The 20,226-nt window shown below is 40.6% G+C and overlaps 2 protein-coding genes across 5 annotated transcripts in view; one reads left to right on the top strand and one right to left on the bottom strand.

Moving 5' to 3' along the window:
* LOC117424538 (gamma-aminobutyric acid receptor-associated protein-like) overlaps positions 1-11,764 on the bottom strand; it is a 62,061-nt gene extending 50,297 nt beyond the window's left edge. The window contains exons 1-2 of one of the 2 annotated variants that reach the window (XM_034040963.3): positions 9,399-10,180; positions 8,014-8,948 (exon numbers count right to left, since the gene is read on the bottom strand). The gene's annotated coding sequence lies outside the window, so the exon portion shown is untranslated. Of the gene's footprint in view, positions 1-8,013; positions 8,949-9,398; positions 10,181-11,527 lie in introns of those variants that run through there. The other variant, XM_058992542.1, reaches the window with a different exon arrangement.
* On the top strand, positions 10,228-18,094 carry LOC117424537 (gamma-aminobutyric acid receptor-associated protein-like 1). Of its 3 annotated transcripts, none has more exons than XM_058992543.1 (5): positions 10,228-10,269; positions 11,284-11,382; positions 12,178-12,256; positions 16,947-17,065; positions 17,591-18,094. In XM_058992543.1, exons 2-5 carry the CDS (start codon positions 11,293-11,295, stop codon positions 17,654-17,656), a joined length of 354 nt encoding a protein of 117 aa, XP_058848526.1. In that variant the 5' UTR covers positions 10,228-10,269; positions 11,284-11,292; the 3' UTR covers positions 17,657-18,094. The 3 variants fall into 3 exon arrangements, with proteins under 3 accessions (XP_058848526.1, XP_033896848.1, XP_033896849.1); XM_034040957.3 differs by having other exon boundaries at positions 10,237-10,397; XM_034040958.3 differs by lacking the exon at positions 10,228-10,269 and adding an exon at positions 10,374-10,513.
* The last annotated feature ends 2,132 nt before the right edge of the window (positions 18,095-20,226 follow it).

Raw genomic sequence — 20,226 nt, 5'->3', positions numbered from 1 at the left:
TCATGTTTTACCACCCTTATTAAAGAATAAAACCAATCACCAGTTTCTCATACCATTTATATGCTGATGATGCTCAGATTTTCCTCTCCTTCCCCACCTCTGACTCCACCATCCCCTCCCGTATCTCTACCTGTCTGTCTGCTATATCCTCCTGGATGCACTCGCATCACCTCAAACTCAACCTCTCTAAATCTGACCTCCTTTCCATTCCCTCCTCCTCCTCCCCCTCCTCCTCTGATCTCTCTATCTCCATTCCTCTGGAATCTACCACACTCTCTCCCTCCTCCTCAGCTAAGAACCTCAGAGTCACCCTGGACCCCTGCCTCTCTTATTCCCAGCACATCTCCACTCTGGCACGCACTTGCCGATTCTTCCTGAGCAACATACGAAGAATCCAACCCTTCCTCACCAACTACGCCACCCAGCTCCTGGTCCAGGCCCTGGTACTCTCCTGCCTAGACTACTGCAACTTCCTCCTGGCTGGCCTCCCTGAGTCCGCCACCCGTCCGCTCCAGCTCATCCAGAACTCCGCTGCTCGCCTGGTGTTCTCTCTGCCTCGCTTCTCCCACGCAACTACACTGCTCCGCTCACTCCACTGGCTCCCGATCACCGCTCGCATCCAGTCGACCTCTCCGCTCCTCCTGCACTAGAAGACTGTCTGTACCTCCTCTATGCTCCCCTGCCTCCAGAACCCACTCCTTCTCCACCCTCGCCCCGCAGTGGTGGAATGACCTTCCTACAGATGTCAGGACTGCCCAGTCCCTGACCACCTTCTGGCGCCTCCTCAAGACTCACCTCTTCAGACAGCACCTGTAGAACTCCTCTTTTCCCTCTGGACACTTATCTCTCTTCCTTAAATGCGCTTTACTTGCTCTTATCTGCTCCCTATTTTACTGCATTTAATCCTGTACTTTAGAGTCTGTCACAAGTGTTATTTAATCTTTAGTATTGTGTATTTAATTATATCCTAATGTAACTATCACTGACACTGTTATCTGCTCCGTTACTGAATTGTATTTTGTCATATACTTGTACTTGCTAGAACTGAAGTCATTGTATTTTATCTTACTCTTAATTGTATTAATACTTGTACTGTGATTCTTGAAATGTATTTTTGTTTACGACTGTAAGTCGCCCTGGATAAGGGTGTCTGCTAAGAAATCAATAATAATAATAATAATAATAATAATAATAATAATAATAATAATAATAATAATATATATGTAACAAATTAATGCACTTACCCGTTACACATGATTTCAGACTCCATCACCAGTTTTCTGATACAAAGCCCATCTTTTCAATGTTACAATTTATCAGAATATCCGTCACAGCCCTCGTTTAATATATATACAGTGCCGTGAAATAGTATTTGCCCCCCTGTCTGATTTTTCACATTGTATTTGGTCAGATTTTTTTGTGGGTTGTAGTAGTATATAGAGGGAGTCTGAGAGAAAAAATGACACCAAGGTTTGGTGCTTCTTTCATTTGTTTGGTGTGCAAGGTAATCAAACATGCAATCTTCAGGTGTGAAAAAGTTATTGCCCCCCTAGTTAACTCAACCCAATTAAAGGGATAATTAGGGTCAGCTGTTTGAGTACTTTGGTTAACAACCAGGCCTGATTTGGGCCAACCCTGCCCAATATAAATCTGACTAACTTTGGCCCTTACCATCAGAGTGAAGTTGTCAGCACACAGGTTCTAGAGGCACATCATGCCACGAACAAAAGAAATTCCTGAAGACCTCAGGAAAAAAGTTGTTGATGCCTTTCAGTCTGGAAAGGGTTACAAAGCCATTTCAAAGGCTCTGGGGCTCCACCGAACCACAGTCAGAGCCATATTGTCCAAATGGAGAAAGTTTGGGACAGTAGTGAATCTTCCCAGGAGTGGCCGTCCTGCCAAAATCTCTCCAAGAGCAGGGCGTAAAATCGTCCAGGAAGTCACAAAGAACCCTAGAACATCCAGGGATCTGCAGGCCTCTCTCGCCTCAGCTAAGGTCAGTGTTCATGACTCCACCATCAGAAAGACACTGGGAAAAATGGGATTCATGGCAGAGTAGCAAGGCAGAAACCATTCCTCACTAAGAAGAACATGAATGCTCATCTCAAGTTTGACAAAAAGCACCTGGATGATCCTTAAGAGTTCTGGAACAATGTTCTATGGACAGATGAGTCAAAAGTGGAACTTTTTTGGCCGACATGGGCCCTGTTATGTCTGGGCGAAAACCAAACACTGCATTCCACAGTAAGAACCTCATACCAACGGTCAAGCATGGTGGTGGTAGTGTCATGGTTCGGGGATGCTTTGCTGCATCAGGACCTGGACGCCTTGCCATCACTGAAGGAACCATGAATTCTGCTCTGTATCAGAGAATTCTACAGGAGAATGTCAGGCCATCCATCCGTGAGCTGAAGATGAAGTGCAGCTGGGTCATGCAACAAGACAATGATCCGAAACACACAAGCAAGTCTACATCTGAATGGTTGAAGAACAAGAAATTAAAGGTTTTGGAATGGCTAGTCAAAGTCCAGACCTAAACCCCATTGAGATGTTGTGGCAGGACCTGAAACGAGCAGTTAATGCTCGAAAACCCACAAATGTCACTGAGTTGAAGCAGTTCTGCATGGAGGAGTGGGCCAAAATTCCTCCACAGCGCTGATAGACTAATCAATAACTACAGGAAGCGTTTGGTTGCAGTTATTGCTACTAAAGGTGGCGTAACTAGTTATTGAGTTTAAGGGGGTGGTTGCTTTTTCACACAGGGGCATTTGGGTGTTGCATAACTTTCTTTAATAAATAAATGAAATATGTATCTAGTTTGTGTGTTATTTGTTCACTCAGGGTCCCTTTTATCTAATATTAGGTTTTGGTTGAAGAGCTACATTCAGTGTCAAAAATATACAAAAATGCAGAAAATCAGACAGGGGTCAAATAGTTTTTCATGGCACTATATATATATATATATATATATATATATATATATATATATATATATATATATATATATAATTTCTAATGCCAAATCAGTCTGTCTTGTATTGTGCAGTTACACAGCGCTTCCTCCAGTTTCACCTGACAAAAACAGCCAAAACAAAGCGAAAGAGACAAGCTAGGGTAATGTAACAGTTAATCATTAAACAGTTTTAGATACTGTGATGTATTTCTTTATTTTTAATCTGTGATCTTTTGTTGCTTTTGTGCATTTTCATTTGCAAGTGAACTGTGACATTAGGACCTTATAAAGCACTATATTCTGCAATTTGAATACAGACTTTGGATACTGTTCTGGAAACTGTGTTGTTGTTGTTTTTTAATCTTTTGGTTTTGCTAAATTGCATTGCTTTTATGTTTTATGCAGTTCTGTGCATGGATAACATTTACACTTCATTTTGCTGTTAGGTCGTTGTAACAGGGCGAGGAACCCTGTACAGTGTTTTCTTTATTTATTTTTAGAACGGGGTCTCCCCCTCTGCCCCTGTGCAGTTTATTATTTTGTATTTGTGGTTTATTATTATTATGATTATTATTATTGTATTTATATGACGGCGAAGCGCCATCGGTATTGTTTTTGTATTTATTGTATTTAAATATGACGGTGTAGCCGAATGTTTGTTTGTTTTTGTTTCACACTGTTTAGCAGTGTGGATGGGAAACCCCGTCCACATTAGAAAACCTGTGCAGAATGTGACCGGGGGATTATTAAATAATTGATAGGTAGTTAATCCCTCGGTCACTAATATAAAAGCCTGCAGCTCTCTGCACTCAAGGTGGGTGTTAGGAGCGAGAGTGGAGAGCAAGAGGAGCAAGAGAGAAAACGAGAAAACGAGAAAACGAAACAGAAAACAAAACTTAAAAGAAATACCAGATTAGTGAAGGCTACTGCCCAGCCTGACCGGTATTGTTTATTTTGTGTTCGAGATTTGTTTTGTTTAAATATTTTATTTCGCTCTGTGAGCACTGTGTTTTCTGTTTAAACCTTTTTATTTTATTTTTGTTATTTAAATAAACAGCGCCCCACGTATTTTTGAACTGCAGTACTTCCCCGGTGTCAGTGTTTCCCTTCCTGCTTCTGGCCTGACGTCACCGCACAGCCACCCTGTCAGTCGTTAATGGAGAATTTTACATACTGCTACAATACGTACCGGATTTAAAAGTATGTACTGTATTACAGTTAACGTGTTGTCTCTTTAGTTTTGGCAAGTGATATTTTCAGAATCATATCGTTCTGAATTAAAATACTACTTCTGTTAAAAATATAGTACTGTACCTACAAAACCAATATAGTACATCTAAATAGAAGCCTACTTATTTTAAAACACAGTCCTTTCAGATATGTATTTTTGATATTGTCAGTTTTTCAGGGAACACAAAAAAGATATAAGGGTTGGAACGGGCCAAAATGAAATAATCAGATATGCGTCACACGCATTTAACCGTCACTGCAGTCAACATTTTATAGGGTTGGATATGTGAGTGCTAACTGTAGTAGACATGTACATTTAAATAAATACAACTTGGGGTTTTCAGTTAGCTAGATGACACATATGAATGAATGCAGCTCATGTCCCCAGCTGCTATAATGCTAAGAAATAAATAATAATAATACAAAGTACAATGTTACACATTTGCCTAAATCTGGGAAAACCAAAACATTTGTCTCTTAATAAGAGGTATGTTTATTGTTACTCATGTGTATAATAATTGTGGGCTCTGTGTAGACTACAGTTGGAAATTTCAGAATGATCGGTAGATTGGAGAGTAATCATTTCATGAGTTGTTGGGCTGGTAAGTTGACTTGTGTCATGTAGCGTGTTTGATATGGTGAATCAAATGAATTGATTCAAACAGAATTCTAAACCGATTCCTGTGATTCACCGTAATGAGTCTTTTAAAAACAACGAATCATTCACAAACTGCACATCACTAGAATGAAGCACTCGTATACAGCAGCCCAAACCGACTTGGTGACATTGAATAAGAAAGTTTACTGCCAGAGCTAATCTATACATGAAAAGTGAGCTTAATTTTGATTTTTGCTAATAAGCCTTATTTTTACAGTTGGTTATTAGCATCATCAACATTGAAAACTGTTAAACTCCTTAAATTAAACTGTATGATCCCTGTATATAGTAACCAGCGTGCATCTAAAACATAGAGGAAAAAAGTAGTGGCTCACACAGGTGATAAGAACATAAGAACATAAGAAAGTTTAAAAACGAGAGGAGGCCATTCAGCCCATCTTGCTCGTTTGGTTGTTAGTAGCTTATTGATCCCAGAATCTCATCAAGCAGCTTCTTGAAGGATCCCAGGGTGTCAGCTTCAACAACATTACTGGGGAGTTGGTTCCAGACCCTCACAATTCTCTATGTAAAAAAGTGCCTCCTATTTTCTGTTCTGAATGCCCCTTTATCTAATCTCCATTTATGACCCCTGGTCCTTTTTTCTTTTTTCAAGTCAAAGAAGTCCCCCGGGTTGACATTGTCTATACCTTTTATGATTTTGAATGTTTGAATCAGATCGCCGCGTAGTCTTCTTTGTTCAAGACTGAATAGATTCAATTCTTTTAGCCTGTCTGCATACGACATGCCTTTTAAACCCGGGATAATTCTGGTCACTCTTCTTTGCACTCTTTCTAGAGCAGCAATATCCTTTTTGTAACGAGGTGACCAGAACTGAACACAATATTCTAGGTGAGGTCTTACTAATGCATTGTAGAGTTTTAACATTACTTCCCTTGATTTAAATTCAACACTTCTCACAATATATCCAAGCATCTTGTTAGCCTTTTTTATAGCTTCCCCACATTGTCTAGATGAAGACATTTCTGAGTCAACATAAACTCCTAGGTCTTTTTCATAGTTCCCTTCTTCAATTTCACTATCTCCCATATGATATTTATAATGCACATTTTTATTGCCCGCATGCAATACTTTACACTTTTCTCTATTAAATTTCATTTGCCATGTGTCTGCCCAATTTTGAATGCTGTCTAGATCATTTTGAATGACCTTTGCTGCTTCAACAGTGTCTGCCACTCCTCCTATTTTTGTGTCGTCTGCAAATTTAACAAGTTTGCTGACTATATCAGAGTCTAAATCATTAATGTAGATTAGGAATAGCAGAGGACCTAATACTGATCCCTGTGGTACACCACTGGTTACCTCACTCCATTTTGAGGTTTCTCCTCTAATCAGTACTTTCTGTTTTCTACCTGTTAACCACTCCCTAATCCATGTGCATGTATTTCCTTGAATCCCTACTGCGTTCAGTTTGAGAATTAATCTTTTATGCAGGACTTTGTCAAAAGCTTTCTGGAAATCTAAATAAACCATGTCGTATGCTTTGCAGTTATCCATTTTCAATGTTGCATCCTCAAAAAAGTCAAGTAGGTTAGTTAGACATGATCTCCCTTTCCTAAAACCATGCTGGCTGTCTCCCAGGATATTACCTATAATTACCTATATTATACCATATAGGTAATTTTCCATTTTGGATCTTATTATAGTTTCCATAAGTTTACATATAATAGAAGTCAGGCTTATTGGTCTGTAGTTACTTGGTTCGGTTTTGTCTCCCTTTTTGTGGATTGGTACTACGTTTGCTATTTTCCAGTCTGTTGGTACAACCCCTGTGTCAAGAGACTGTTGCATGATCTTGGTTAGCGGTTTGTAAATAACTTCTTTCATTTCTTTGAGTACTATTGGGAGGATCTCATCTGGCCCAGGGGATTTGTTTATTTTAAGAGCTCCTAGTCTCTTTAACACTTCTGCCTCTTTTATGCTAAAGTTATTTAAAACTGGATAGGAACAGGTCGACATGTGGGGCATGTTGTCCGTGTCCTCCTTTGTAAAAACCTGTGAAGAGTAATCATTTAATATATTTGCTATTTTTTTTTCTTCATCTATGATTTTGCCATTTGTGTCTCTTAGACATTTAACCTCCTCTTTGAATGTTCTCTTGCTGTTATAATATTGGAAAAACATTTTGGAATTGGTTTTAGCCCCCTTAGCAATATTGATTTCTATCTCTCTCTTGGCCTTTCTAACTTCCTTTTTGACTTGTGTTTGCAGTTCCAAGTACTCTTTCTGTATGCTTTGTTTTTGGTACCTTTTAAATGCTCTGTAAAGTGCCTTTTTTCGCTGAATATTTATTTTAATTGATCTATTAAACCATTTTGGCCATTTTGTTTTAGATTTAGATTTGTCTACTTTTGGGATGTAATTGTTTTGTGCCTCTAGTACTACATTTTTAAAAAACAGCCACCCTTTTTCTGTGGATGTTTTCTCTATTTTACTCCAATCTACTTCTACTAGTCTCTGTTTCAGACCTTCGTAGTTTCCTTTTCTAAAATTGTAAACCTTAGCTTTAGTCATTACTTTTGGGATTTTAAAAAACATTTCAAATGAGACCATGTTGTGGTCTGAGTTTGCCAATGGCTCTCTGACCTCTGTTTTAGTTATTCTGTCTTCATTATTTGAAAAGACTAAATCAAGGCATGCCTCCCCTCTAGTCGGTGCCTTGACAAATTGCGTTAGGAAGCAGTCATTTGTCATTTCCACCATTTCAATTTCGTCCGCCGTGCCCCCCATTGGGTTTTCCCATTTTATACAGGGGAAGTTGAAATCCCCCATTAGTATGGCTTCTCCTTTTCTACACGCATTTCGAATGTCATTGTATAACAGATTATTTTGCTCAGCGTCTGAATTTGCTCCTATTATTATGCCCTTTGAATTTGTGTCCATTGTTCTGACCCATAGTGATTCTGCATTGTTTTCTTTGTCCTGATTTAACACCTGGGCTTCAAGGCTATTTCTTATGTATAGCGCTACCCCTCCGTCTTTCCTATACAGTGTGTACCCACTAATATTATATTCGTCTCCATCACTCTCAGACAACCAAGTTTCTGTAACACCTATCACATCGTAGTTACTTGTTAGTGCAGTAGCTTCAATTCTAACATTTTGTTTCTGAGACTTCTAGCATTAAGATAAATACATTTAATAGTGGTCTTACCTGAGTTGTTGCCCTTGTTTTGATGTGGTCTCCCTTCTGTTTTTTTGTTTTCTCCCCCCTTCCTTTCTAGTTTAAATGCTTCTGTACCGCCTGAAGGATCCTTTCTCCAAGTAGATTGGTTCCCTTTCTGTTTAAGTGCAGTCCGTCCCACCTGTATAGATAGTCCTTGTTGTAGAAAGTGCTCCAATGTTCAAGAAAGGTGAAGCCTTCCTGTGTGCACCACGATTTCAGCCATGCATTTTGATTTTGTATTTCCAGCTGTCCATATGGTCCTTTGACTATCACACAGTCAGTCAAGGTTGATTGATGGGCTATCAGGAGGCTCATTAAAAAAACAGAAATGTCAGAAGACGCTCACTTGAGGAATGCAGACTGATATAATCAAACTTCAATACATGGCGGTAAATCCTGACTGATAAATACAAACAATACAGCAACATTTCATGGTTATTTGTATCAGTCAATTTGACCGCTCCTGGACAGAATAGGTATTTCAGTATTTTATCTCACTAATTTTTGCAGCTATGCGATTCTTTCTTTATCGTGGTAATTAGTACATATATTTAGGAAAAGCCAGGAAAGCACAGCTCCATATCTTAAACACACGCATCACAATTAAAATTTAAATTCCAAAAATGGTCAAAATGACCACCTTGGTCTTTCTAGTGTTAAATAGGAAACACATCAAACAGAAAAAACACCATGACATGCTTCACAATCGAATTCTCTCTTGGCCCCTGCCATTCTTATTGTACTGTAGCTATAAGTGGCTGATTTGGCAGCTGCAAATACTTTGTGAACAGATCCACTGTAGTTGATTTTGCAGGACAGCAAAGCATACACAGCTGGTGTTGTTACTTTCATCACACAACACATCTAAAGGCTGAGTCTGGTACTGCACATTGACCTCGTCATCAAAGGACGAGCTATGCCACCTACAAGAAAAAATAAATTAAAAAAAACCTTCATAAAAAAGTCCATCATAAAAAAATAAAAAGCCAAAATTTACAAAAACGTGGTATTACAACGTTGTTCTTTACACTGCACAATACGTGGCGGATCAAGTAACATTTCATTGTCAACTACTATTTTAATTAAATGAACACACTATTGCTGTATATAAACACGTTATCAATCAACCTGAATTTCTAAAGCTGAATATGTAATAGAATCGCCTTTCACTATTTGTGTGACTTTTAGACTTCCCTGCAGAATGCAATTTGTGAGTCTGGGAACATGTACTCTGTACTTTACTGTACTGTAATCTTCCACAAGTGTTATTCAATCTGTAGTATTTTGCATTTAATCGCATCCTGATGTAACTATCACTGACAGTGTTATCTGCTCTGATATTGATTCGTACTTTGTAATATACATGTACTTACTAGAACTGAAGTCATTGTATTTAGTGGGGCTAGTGAAGCAAGAGTCCCCACTTTAAATCTTCGACATTCTTCTTCTTCTTCTTCTTCTTTGGCACGCTACTCCTCTTACACCATTTAAGCTAGAAATGCCGTTCAAACTTTAAAACGTGTAGACCGGTCTGGAATAGTGTGCTTGTATACAACTTTTTGATATATTTTTATAATTTTTAAACTATTAAGCTTTTTGTCCTTTTTTGTCCATCTTCATTCGCTTTTTTCAACATTCTAAAGCTCCCCATTGTTTAAAAACTCCCAGACTTCCAACATTCTATTTACTGCAAACGATGTAACTTTTGACACAAATCAGATACTTTGACCTCTTTCCCAATAAAGCAAGCACCACAACTTTACTTGTAAAGTTACCATCTAGTTTATCTTGCTCTTAATTAATACTTGTACTGTGATTCTTGAAATGTATTTGTTTACGACTCTAAGTCGCCCGGGATAAGGGCGTCTGCTAAGAAATAAATAAATAAATAAATAAATAAATAATAATGCCTACTACAGATTTGCTGAACTAGTCACAACATTTAAAGGTCTCTGCATATGTAACTGTCTTGATAGCCGTTTTTTCTTTGGCAACGAAAGATTAATATTAATTGAAGCGCTGGTTTTCTGAGCGTGACTGTCTTTTTGATGTATATACATTTTTTTTAGTTTGTTTGTTTTTTGTTTTGTTTTTTTACCGGGAGGGCTTATCGCAAGTGTGTACGTCTGAATGCATCACTGCATGCATGCCTTACAAAGGGCTCCCCTGGGTCCTAAACCCTTTTACGTACAGACGGGTATTGCAGAAACCACAGACCGTACATGACTGTTGCAGAAACTAAAGGTTTGATGACATAAAAGGCTTTAACAGTAGAGTTTTGAGAAAAATACGGGAGAAAATCTGTCCAGGGAGTTGTCCGGGAGAAGTGTCCAAACAACGGACGAGTCCCGGCATATAGGGAGAGTTGACAGGTCTGCATTTTTGTCAATGTTTTTAAACTGCAGAATTGCAAAATCATCACTAGGCCCCGTGGCACACAGAACCAAAATAAAAAGGGATGTCGAAAACATTTGAAATAAACTAAACGGTAAGCACTTTGAACTAATTTGTCAGTGAAATACATACTTATTATTTAATATAACTTATAGCTCTTTAAGGGTATACTATTTGGATGCGGTCATTTTTAAGGCAGCTGATTTGGTTCATTCTACATCCTCCCATTATTTTGTTTGTATTGGTTCTTCCCGGTATCCCCTCCTTTGCAGAGAGTTTCTTAGTGACGTCACTGCGCTGTTGTTTTGATAGCCCAAGCACCGCAGTCACTGCGCAACAGACAGAAAAACACTGCATCAATACAAAACCCAATTAAGATTTATTGCAAAATAGAAAACACAACACAACCTAAAGACACCAAACTAACTGGAAGCGTTAGGGAAAAGAGGGATACACCGACTGGGAACGGGAAAGGAAAATATAACCGTTGAATAAAAAAATTTAAGTAAAAAAAAAAACTCATAACAGAAAGATTATAAGGTTTCAGTTATTGCGGATAAATAAAAGCTGCTGTGTTTTTCTACGTCGAATATTGTACAGGGGCGGAGAAAATATTAGCTGTCGATTGTTATAGAAAGAACGACAGATACACAATAAGAGCTTTGTACAGTATAAAATATAATAATAATAATAATAATAATAATAATAATAATAATAATAATAATAATAATAATAATAATAATACAAATACATCGATATTGTTATTTTATCACATATTGGGGAATCGTTGGTAGAGACATTCTGCAGACTTCATAGTTGCTAGCGATTTCATAACACCGCGCACTATTTTTTAAAAATACACAGCTAGTCACTATGAAGTTTCTATACAAAGAAGACCACCCATTTGAATATAGGAAACGAGAAGGCGAAAAAATTCGCAAAAAGTATCCCGACAGAGTGCCAGTAAGTATTATTATTATTATTATTATTATTATTATTATAGTGGCATATGATGTACATGTTAATTGCCTCGTTTTATCTCTTGATAAACATCTATTGTTCTTAATGTTCACTATTAATTTGCTCTTTATACGGTGGAATGCCATACCTGCGGTTTTACATTCTTCCATCCACCCAGTTTGTTCCCTCACATGCCTCCCAATATCAGCTTTCTGAGCTTGTAAAATGTTGTCAGTGTACAAAAACACAACAATGTAAACAAAGGGGAATGGAGATCTCATTTCTGTTCATTTCTCTGTTTCCATTTCTGTTTTTCTTCCCTGAGCTCACTGTATATACAGCGTTCCGATCATACCCCCTGCTGCTGCAGGTCGTAACAGGAGGATGTCTGTCTGTCTGTCTGTCTGTCTGTTTAGTTCACATGAGAGTGACAGACAGAGTGATAGAGAGCTTCAAGGAGGAAGGAAGCGTGTGTGTCTGCCTGCAGCTAAAACTACCCGAGGGAATGGAAACAACTGGAGAGCCAACACTGTCTCCACTGTTACTGAGGCAGCTGAGTACACTGTCTGCAGCTTTAATAATACAATGCCTGGTTATCTGCAGACAGACAGAGCTCCACAATCCTGTTCAGTGTGATACTACAAAATAATTCCTTCTCATCTGTGCTAGTTTACTACATTCTCCCAGTTTAGCTTGTGTGCACTCCAATAAGAAAGAAAGAAAGACTTGCATTTCTGTTTGTTGTGGTCTTGTTTTGCTTTGTAATTTAATTATATTTCTCTATTCTGCCCTCTACAGGTGATTGTCGAAAAAGCGCCAAAAGCCAGGGTTCCGAATCTAGATAAAAGAAAGTACCTTGTGCCATCGGAGCTCACAGGTATGTGTGACAAAACAGCCCAATACATTTACTGACCAGTCTAGTTGGTCACCACCGCAGGAACCTGTAATGATAAGTATGACTGCGTGAGTTTATGAGACTGCCATCTGGTGGATAGGGGAGGAGAATAAAGAACGAGTTGATTGAATAGCTGGAAGTCTGTGTCACGTCTCTGATTTGGATAACAAATATTACTTGGTGTCAGAAGTAATTTTAGAATTTTCATCACACAATGGATACGCTGCAGCCACCAAAACTATTACATTTTGAAGGAAACGTCTCAGAAAACTGGAGACGATGGATTCAACAATTCAGACTTTACATGAGTGCAATGGAAAAAGACACCAAGCCCCCGGAAGTGCAATGGCAACGCTACTGCACTGTGCAGGAGAACAAGCCCAAGAAATATACAACACATTCATTCTCAAGGAGGAGGAAGCAAACAAAATCGATATCTTAATTAAGAAATTCGAGGAATACTGCACTCCAAAAAAAAATACTACATTTGAACGTCACATTTTCAACACCCGAGTCCAAAAGCCTGACGAAACATTTGATCAATTCCTGACGGATCTCCGGATACTCTAAAAAAACTGTGAGTACAAACACCTTGTTGATGGTATAATTCGTGATAGAATCATAGAGGGGGTTGTAAGCAATGATGTACGAAGGAGAATGATGTACGTGAAGACAATCTAACTTTGCAGAAGTCTATAGAGTGCACACAGCAACAAATGAAAACACTGACAGGGGATCATGTTGTGAACTTGATTTCCAACAAACCACACGAGATGAGAACACATAAATCAAAACCAAGACAGGTTGCTAACAAATACAACAAGGCATATCTGCCTGGAACTACTGTGGATATGAACATGAAAGGGGGCAATGTCCTGCTTATGGAAAGATGTGTAAAAAATGCAATCGGAAAAATCACTTTGCAAAGGTCTGCAAGAGTAAAACTGTACACAATGTAGAGGTGAAGTGCGACACTGATGAAGAAAGCGCCACGTCCTTTATAGGAGCAGTGACGCAGTCCAATTCGCAAGATGCGTGGCATGTGAATCTAGACGTAAATCAACATAGAATCAAATTCAAAACAGATACAGGGGCACAGGCAAATATAATTCCTGAAGAACTAGTTAACAGGATTAAGAAAAATACGCCAGTTACAATGATTAGCACAAAGAGCCGTCTATCTACGTATGGGGGAAACAAACTGCCAGTCAAAGGGAAATGCATGCTACCCTGCAGGCACAAGAACAGCACGCACATGTGTGAGTTCTACGTAGCTGATGTTAGCTCAGAACTGATCTTAGGACTGAAGGACTGTGTAAATATAGAGCTTGTAAAGCTTATAATGAGCATTGAAGATGCAGACCAGGAAGACAGTGTCATTAAAAATTACAGTGATGTGTTCAAAGGCATTGGCTGCCTCAGTGAACCATACCACATACAGATAAAAACAGATGTAATTCCAGTTGTGCATGCACCCAGGAAGATACCAATAACTTTAACAGACAAGCTGAAGAGTGAGCTCGAGAGAATGGAGGAACTAGAAGTGATTGCGAAAGTAGACAAGCCAACAGAATGGGTCAATTCTATGGTAATTGTGGAGAAGACAAACGGAAGTCTCAGAGTGTGTCTTGACCCCAGAGAGTTGAATGCAGCCATATGCAGACAGCATTTTCAAATTCCCACTGTAGACGAGCTAACAAGCAAACTTGCAGGATCTACATGGTTCAGCACACTGGATGCCAGCTGTGGCTACTGGCAAATACCACTCACTGAAGGGTCATCATATCTCACCACATTCAACACTCCATTTGGGAGGTATAGGTACTTAAGACTTCCTTTTGGAATAAACAGCGCACAAGAAGTATTTCACAAACGCATTACCCAGCTGTTTGAAGACCTAGAAGGAGTTGTAACCTACATTGATGATATCCTAATTTTTGGGAAAGATCAAAAGGCGCATGACTCCAGACTCAGACAGGTACTAGAGACAGCTAGACAGATGAACCTAAAGTTTAATGCTGCGAAAAGCAAAATAAGAATCAAAGAGGTCAAGTACCTGGGCCACACACTCAATCAGCAAGGAGTGAAGCCAGATCCAAGCAAGGTACAAGCCATTGCAGAGATGGAACCACCAAAGGATAGGAAAGAGCTTGAAAGTTTTCTTGGAATGGTTACTTACCTGGGAAAGTTCATTCCGCACCTATCCAACTTAACAGACCCACTCAGAGAACTTCTTCAGAAGGACATTGCATGGCACTGGGAGAAAACTCATGAAGACGCAGTGAAGAACATAAAGAAAACACTAATCGACAAAGCTGAAACCTCACTGAAATACTATGATGTGTCACAGCCAGTGAAAATATCAGTGGATGCCTCCAAATCAGGATTAGGAGCAGTATTGATGCAGAATAATTTGGCTGTAGCTTATGCATCAAAAGCACGAACAAAAGCACAGACTAATTATGCCCAGATAGAGAAGGAAACACTTGCCATAGTATTTGGGTGCCAAAGATTCCACCAGTTTATTTATGGCAAGGAAACAGACCACAAACCGCTTATGTCTATCTTCAAGAAACCACTAAGCAGTACTACACCCAGAATACAAAGACTATTGTTGAAACTACAACCATATCAGCTGACCGTGACACACAAACCTGGGAAAGAGATGTATGTGGCAGACACACTCTCCAGAGCATTTCTAAATGAAGATGATCATGACACAGATGACAAACTGGAGGAAGAACTCACAGCACAAATACATATGGTACTAACCAACATCCCTGTAAGTGAACAGAAACTAGAGGAAATCAAGTCAGAAACAGAGAAGGACAACACTTTGATTTCACTCAGAACAATCATTCAGAATGGATGGCCTAATAACAAGGGAGAGGCGCCAATGGCTGTACAAGACTACTGGAATCACAGAGATGAGCTCAGCGAGACTGATGGATTGCTGATGAAGAATGACAAGTTGATAATACCAGCTTCAATGAGACAGGAGATGCTAAAACGAATTCACCTGGGACACTTGGGAATTGAGAAGTGTAAGCTGAGGGCTCGGGAAGTAATGTTCTGGACGGGAATGTCAGGTGACATTGAGGATACTGTGTCCAGATGTGATATTTGCTTACAACACAGGAACTCACAGCAGAAGGAAACATTAGTGCCCCATGAGATCCCAGAAAGGCCATGGCAAATCCTGGGGACAGACCTATTCTCATGGCATGGAAGTGACTATCTGTTAATTGTGGATTACTACTCAAGGTACTTTGAGACAGCTCAACTGCCAGACACAAAGAGTCAGACTATAATCGCCCACACAAAATCTATTCTAGGACGACATGGGATTCCAGAAGAAATAAAGTCTGACAATGGGCCACAATTCACAAGTGTGGAATACAAGAAATTCGCAAAAGAATGGGAATACAAACACATAACTGTCTCACCGCGTAATCCGCAAGCTAATGGTTTAGCGGAGAAAACTGTACAGACTGTGAAATGACTATTAGACAAAGCCAGAATGGATGGGAGTGGTCCGTACCTCAGCATTCTAGAGTATCGCAACACTCCCATTGGAGAATGTGGATCCCCAGCACAAATGTTGATGAATAGAAGGCTTCGATCTAAACTACCATGCTCTAAAAAACTACTAATACCTACTATGCACAAAACATCAGCTGAAATCAAGCTTCAACTGGAAAGAAGTAGACAAAAGCAGAAATTTTTCTATGATAAACATGGGAAGGATCTACCGGCTCTCAACAGAGGTGATTCCGTTCGAGTTCAAAGCTACATGGATGGGAAATGGAATCGGGCTGTTGTGAAGGACTTGGCACAAACACCTCGATCATACCTTGTTGAGACACCGGACGGTCAAGTTCTGAGACGCAACCGCAGACACTTGATGATGACCAGAGAAGCAGCACAGGGGGAGACTGCTGACAGCTGGAATCCAGAGAGTGAGTGGCAAGAAAAATCCACAACACCCTCTGAGACTGCTTCAACACACAAAGGCACAACGCAGCCTAGAACTGAGCAAATTCAGTCTCATACCTGATACCTTAGTCTGGGCAGACTAAGGTATCAGAAACAATCCGCACATCAAGTGGACGAGAAATCCGGAGACCAGAGAGATACCAAGATTGAAAAAACAAAAAGTAATTGCAGATAGGAAACAGGTGCAAATACAGAGGCAGAATAATCCTCTCATCCGTAGGAGTTTTGGAAGTCCACCCAAGCTCTTTAGATAGTTAGACATAGTTTTAATAAACATATTTTGACATTAAAATACAGTAATTGGATGGCCAGAGACTTATTGAAAATGTTTGTTATTTTATTTCATTTTTAGAGGGGAGATGTAATGATAAGTGACTGCGTGAGTTTATGAGACTGCCATCTGGTGGACAGGGGAAGAGAATAAAGAACGAGTTGATTGAATAGCTGGAAGTCTGTGTCACGTCTCTGATTTGGATAACAAATATTACAGAACCTATTGACATGAAGGACAAGTATCCCATCCAGACAACGGTTCTGAATTCATTGGTAGTGAGTGGAGATCATTTTGAGGTGCCACTGCACTTGTGGGACGTCTGTCTGTCTGTCATATATACATTTGTATTTAATATGTTTTTTCTGCTTCTCCCTCTCTCCCTGTCTCCCCCTCCTCTCTCAGTGGGTCAGTTCTATTTCCTCATTCGGAAGAGGATTCACCTGCGTCCTGAAGATGCTCTCTTCTTCTTCGTCAACAACACCATCCCCCCAACTAGTGCGACCATGGGCCTTCTGTACCAGGTGACACTCCACACTGCCTGCCTGTCTGTCTACCTGTGTGTTTCTGTGAGTGTGTGCCTGTGCTTGTCTGTCTGTCTGTGTTTGTCTCCGTGTGTGTGTGTGTGTGTGTCTGTCAGTCTGTGTGTTTATGTTTCTGTCTCCGTGTCTGGGAGTGTGTGTGTGTGTGTCTCTGTGTGTGTCTGTGTGTGTGTCTGTGCTTGTCAGTCTCTAGGGGTTTGTCTGTGTGTCTATGAGTGTGTATGCCTGTCTGTCCCTGTGTCTGACTGTCTGCATGAGAGTGTGTTTTTCTGTTTGCATCTTAAGTAATTAACTAATTAAATAGTTATCATATTTATTATATGGAAATAAGTCATACAAGCAATGTTATTGCTGTTCAGTTCTGTGCTGTGCTGTGCTGTGCTCTGCTGAATGGAGTGCACAGATCTGCCTGCAGTGTTGATTGAGTTTGTCCTCTGGGCTCTGTTGAAGCTCTGAATTAGAGCATGCACACTGATCTCTTCTTTCTTTCTCTCTTTTTTTCTGCAGGAAAATCATGAAGACGATTTTTTCCTCTACGTAGCGTACAGTGATGAGAGTGTGTATGGACTGTGAGAGAGGGAGAGGGGAGAAGAGGATGAGGGGGTGAAGACGGGAGGGAGATGAGGGAGTAGGGGAGTGGGAGAGAATGGGTGAGGAGAAGGATGGGAAGAAGTAAAAAGAGAAGGGGCAGAGGAGGAAGAGAAGGTAAGAGAGGAGAGGGGAGGGACAGCAGATAGGATAGTAGGGAGGGAAGGTGAGAGAGGAGATATGGGCAAGGGTAGGTGAGGGGAAGAGGGGGAATAGAGGAATAACAAGGAAAGGAGTGAGGGAGAGGGATAGTAGAGGACTGAGACATATCCCTTGATGTACAGAATGTGTGTAGAATTGTAAAGATATTTATCCCTGAAGAGATAACTGCTTTGTTTCTGTCTGATCTGTTGAAACAGGATTTATATTCAATTCCGTTCAGTTCCGTTGATTTTGTGCAATAAATTATGTTGAGAATAATGACCATGCAAACGAGTCTGATTTTTACTCTGTGTTGTTGTATTGTTTAGTTTTTATTGGAGATGATTATCAGTAACTTCCAGAACTTTCATCTCTCTCTCTCTCTCTCGCTCTGTGCTGTAATATCATCTGGGTTTGAATATCTTGATCCCCCCTTTTAGGTTTTTAAGAACTGAACTCTAGCTTGTGCAAGACATTGAGTGTATCAAAACCTGGGGATAATGTGGAAGAGGTCTGTCTGTCTGTCTGCCTGGCATGCTTAGCGTTTCACATGCATCCAGTGAACCATTAGCTCAATTTGTGATGAAACTTGGTCAGGACATTCTCCAGCACAACTTACTGAGAGTATTACAGAGTTTCATGGAGTCTGTCGGTCTGTCTGTCTCTCTCGGTCTGTCTTTCTCTCTCTCTCTGTCTGTGTGTCCACTGCTCTGTAAGCACATGTCTTGACAGTTAAGAGCACTTCACTGGGACTCTCTCCCCAGATAGCAGAGCAGAGGGCTGTTCTGAGAAAGATAAGCTGGAGCCACTTCATAGAAAACTGACAAACAAAAGGCATGTCCATTCGCGCCATTCTCCTCTTCGAGCTGCTCAGATCTCCTCTGCTGTAAGTGACAGGAAGCACACGCAGTGTCTCAGGCTTGGCAGAGCTCCTATTGAAAAGTTATATGGGGGTGGGATAGCGAGGGGAAGAGGAAGGGGAAAGGGAAGGAAAAGTAAACCAAATGAACCTGCGTCACTGTGTTTGTATGAACAGTGCCATCGGTGTTGAGAGAGGAATGCAGGTTTGTGGTAAGCTAAGAGAGGCGCCAGAGTGGAAAATACAGAGAGAGACACAGTGTCACACAAAAACCAGAGTATCAGACTACCTCCGTCCTGCAACACCAGAGGAACTGCATATGTATGGAGGAAAGCTGTCACTATGGAACGGAGAATGGCGGGACTGTCCACCAGGTAATAGTTCATGTAACTTTCTTTTCAACTTGTCAGACTGGAAATGACATTAGTAGAGTCACGCGATAAATGCGTAAGGGAGGCAGCACCTGTGTTGAAAACTGGAAGAAAGGGGGCGGCAAAGAAAGCTGTGGAAGATGCAAAGGCTGCCCTTCAAATTGGTGATATCATGGGGCAAGTTCAGTATGGAAGAGGGGGTCTTGGTTTCAGTTCAGCTTCTCCTACATGGCACAAGGCAGCCCCAGCTCAAAGGAGGAAGCTGGTAGTCAACGAGGTGCAAAAGCAGGAGGAGAGGATGAGGTGTATAAAGGCCATTTCCCAGGCCAAGCAGGGAGAATGGATGAGATGGGAGAGTGTGGAACAACGCAAAATTAGCTGGCAAGACCTATGGTCAATGGAACAGAGCAGGATCAGTTTCTTCATCAGGTCAACATATGATGTTCTCCCATCACCACAGAACCTAAACCTCTGGGTAGGAGAGGATCCCTCATGTCCTTTGTGTTCATCACCTGCAACATTAAGGCACATTTTGACAGGATGTAAGGTGGCTCTTAGCCAAGGACGGTTTTGCGATGGTGTTGCGATGTTTGGCCTTAGCATTGGAAGACAAGCGTAACATGACCAATAAGTTGTCACCTGTTCCATCAAAACATTACACACAAAAGACAACATTCCTCCGCCCAGGAGAGCAACCACCAAGAAAAGGTGTTAAAACCAATCCTCGCCCAGGACAACTGGAAGCTGCTAGAGACTGGAAAATGCTGGCAGATGTTGGTCAACGGCTTATTTTTCCACCTGAGATTGCCACCACTAACCTTCGACCAGATATTGTCTTGTGGTCTGGATCAACACGCCTTGTTCACCTGGTAGAGTTAACAGTGCCATGGGAGGATGCTGTAGATGAGGCGTATGAGAGGAAGAAACTGCGGTATGCTCAACTAGCCACTGAAGCGGAACAGCGAGGATGGAGAGTCCGGGTTTACCCAGTGGAAGTGGGTTGTCGAGGATTTGTGGCACACTCTACAACCCGGTTTCTCAGAGACGTCGGATTCAGTGGCCAAGAGTTGCATCGCACAGTGAAGAACTTATCTGAAGCAGCAGAGAGGAGCAGCAACTGGCTGTGGTTGAGACGGAAAGATTCTGGCTGGGGATCTCAAGCACAATAGAAAGAAAGAAACGCT

Source organism: Acipenser ruthenus, chromosome 19 (assembly GCF_902713425.1).
Source record: "Acipenser ruthenus chromosome 19, fAciRut3.2 maternal haplotype, whole genome shotgun sequence".
In the NCBI taxonomy this organism is placed as follows: Eukaryota; Metazoa; Chordata; class Actinopteri; order Acipenseriformes; family Acipenseridae; genus Acipenser; species Acipenser ruthenus.
This window is presented reverse-complemented; position numbering and strand designations above follow the sequence as displayed.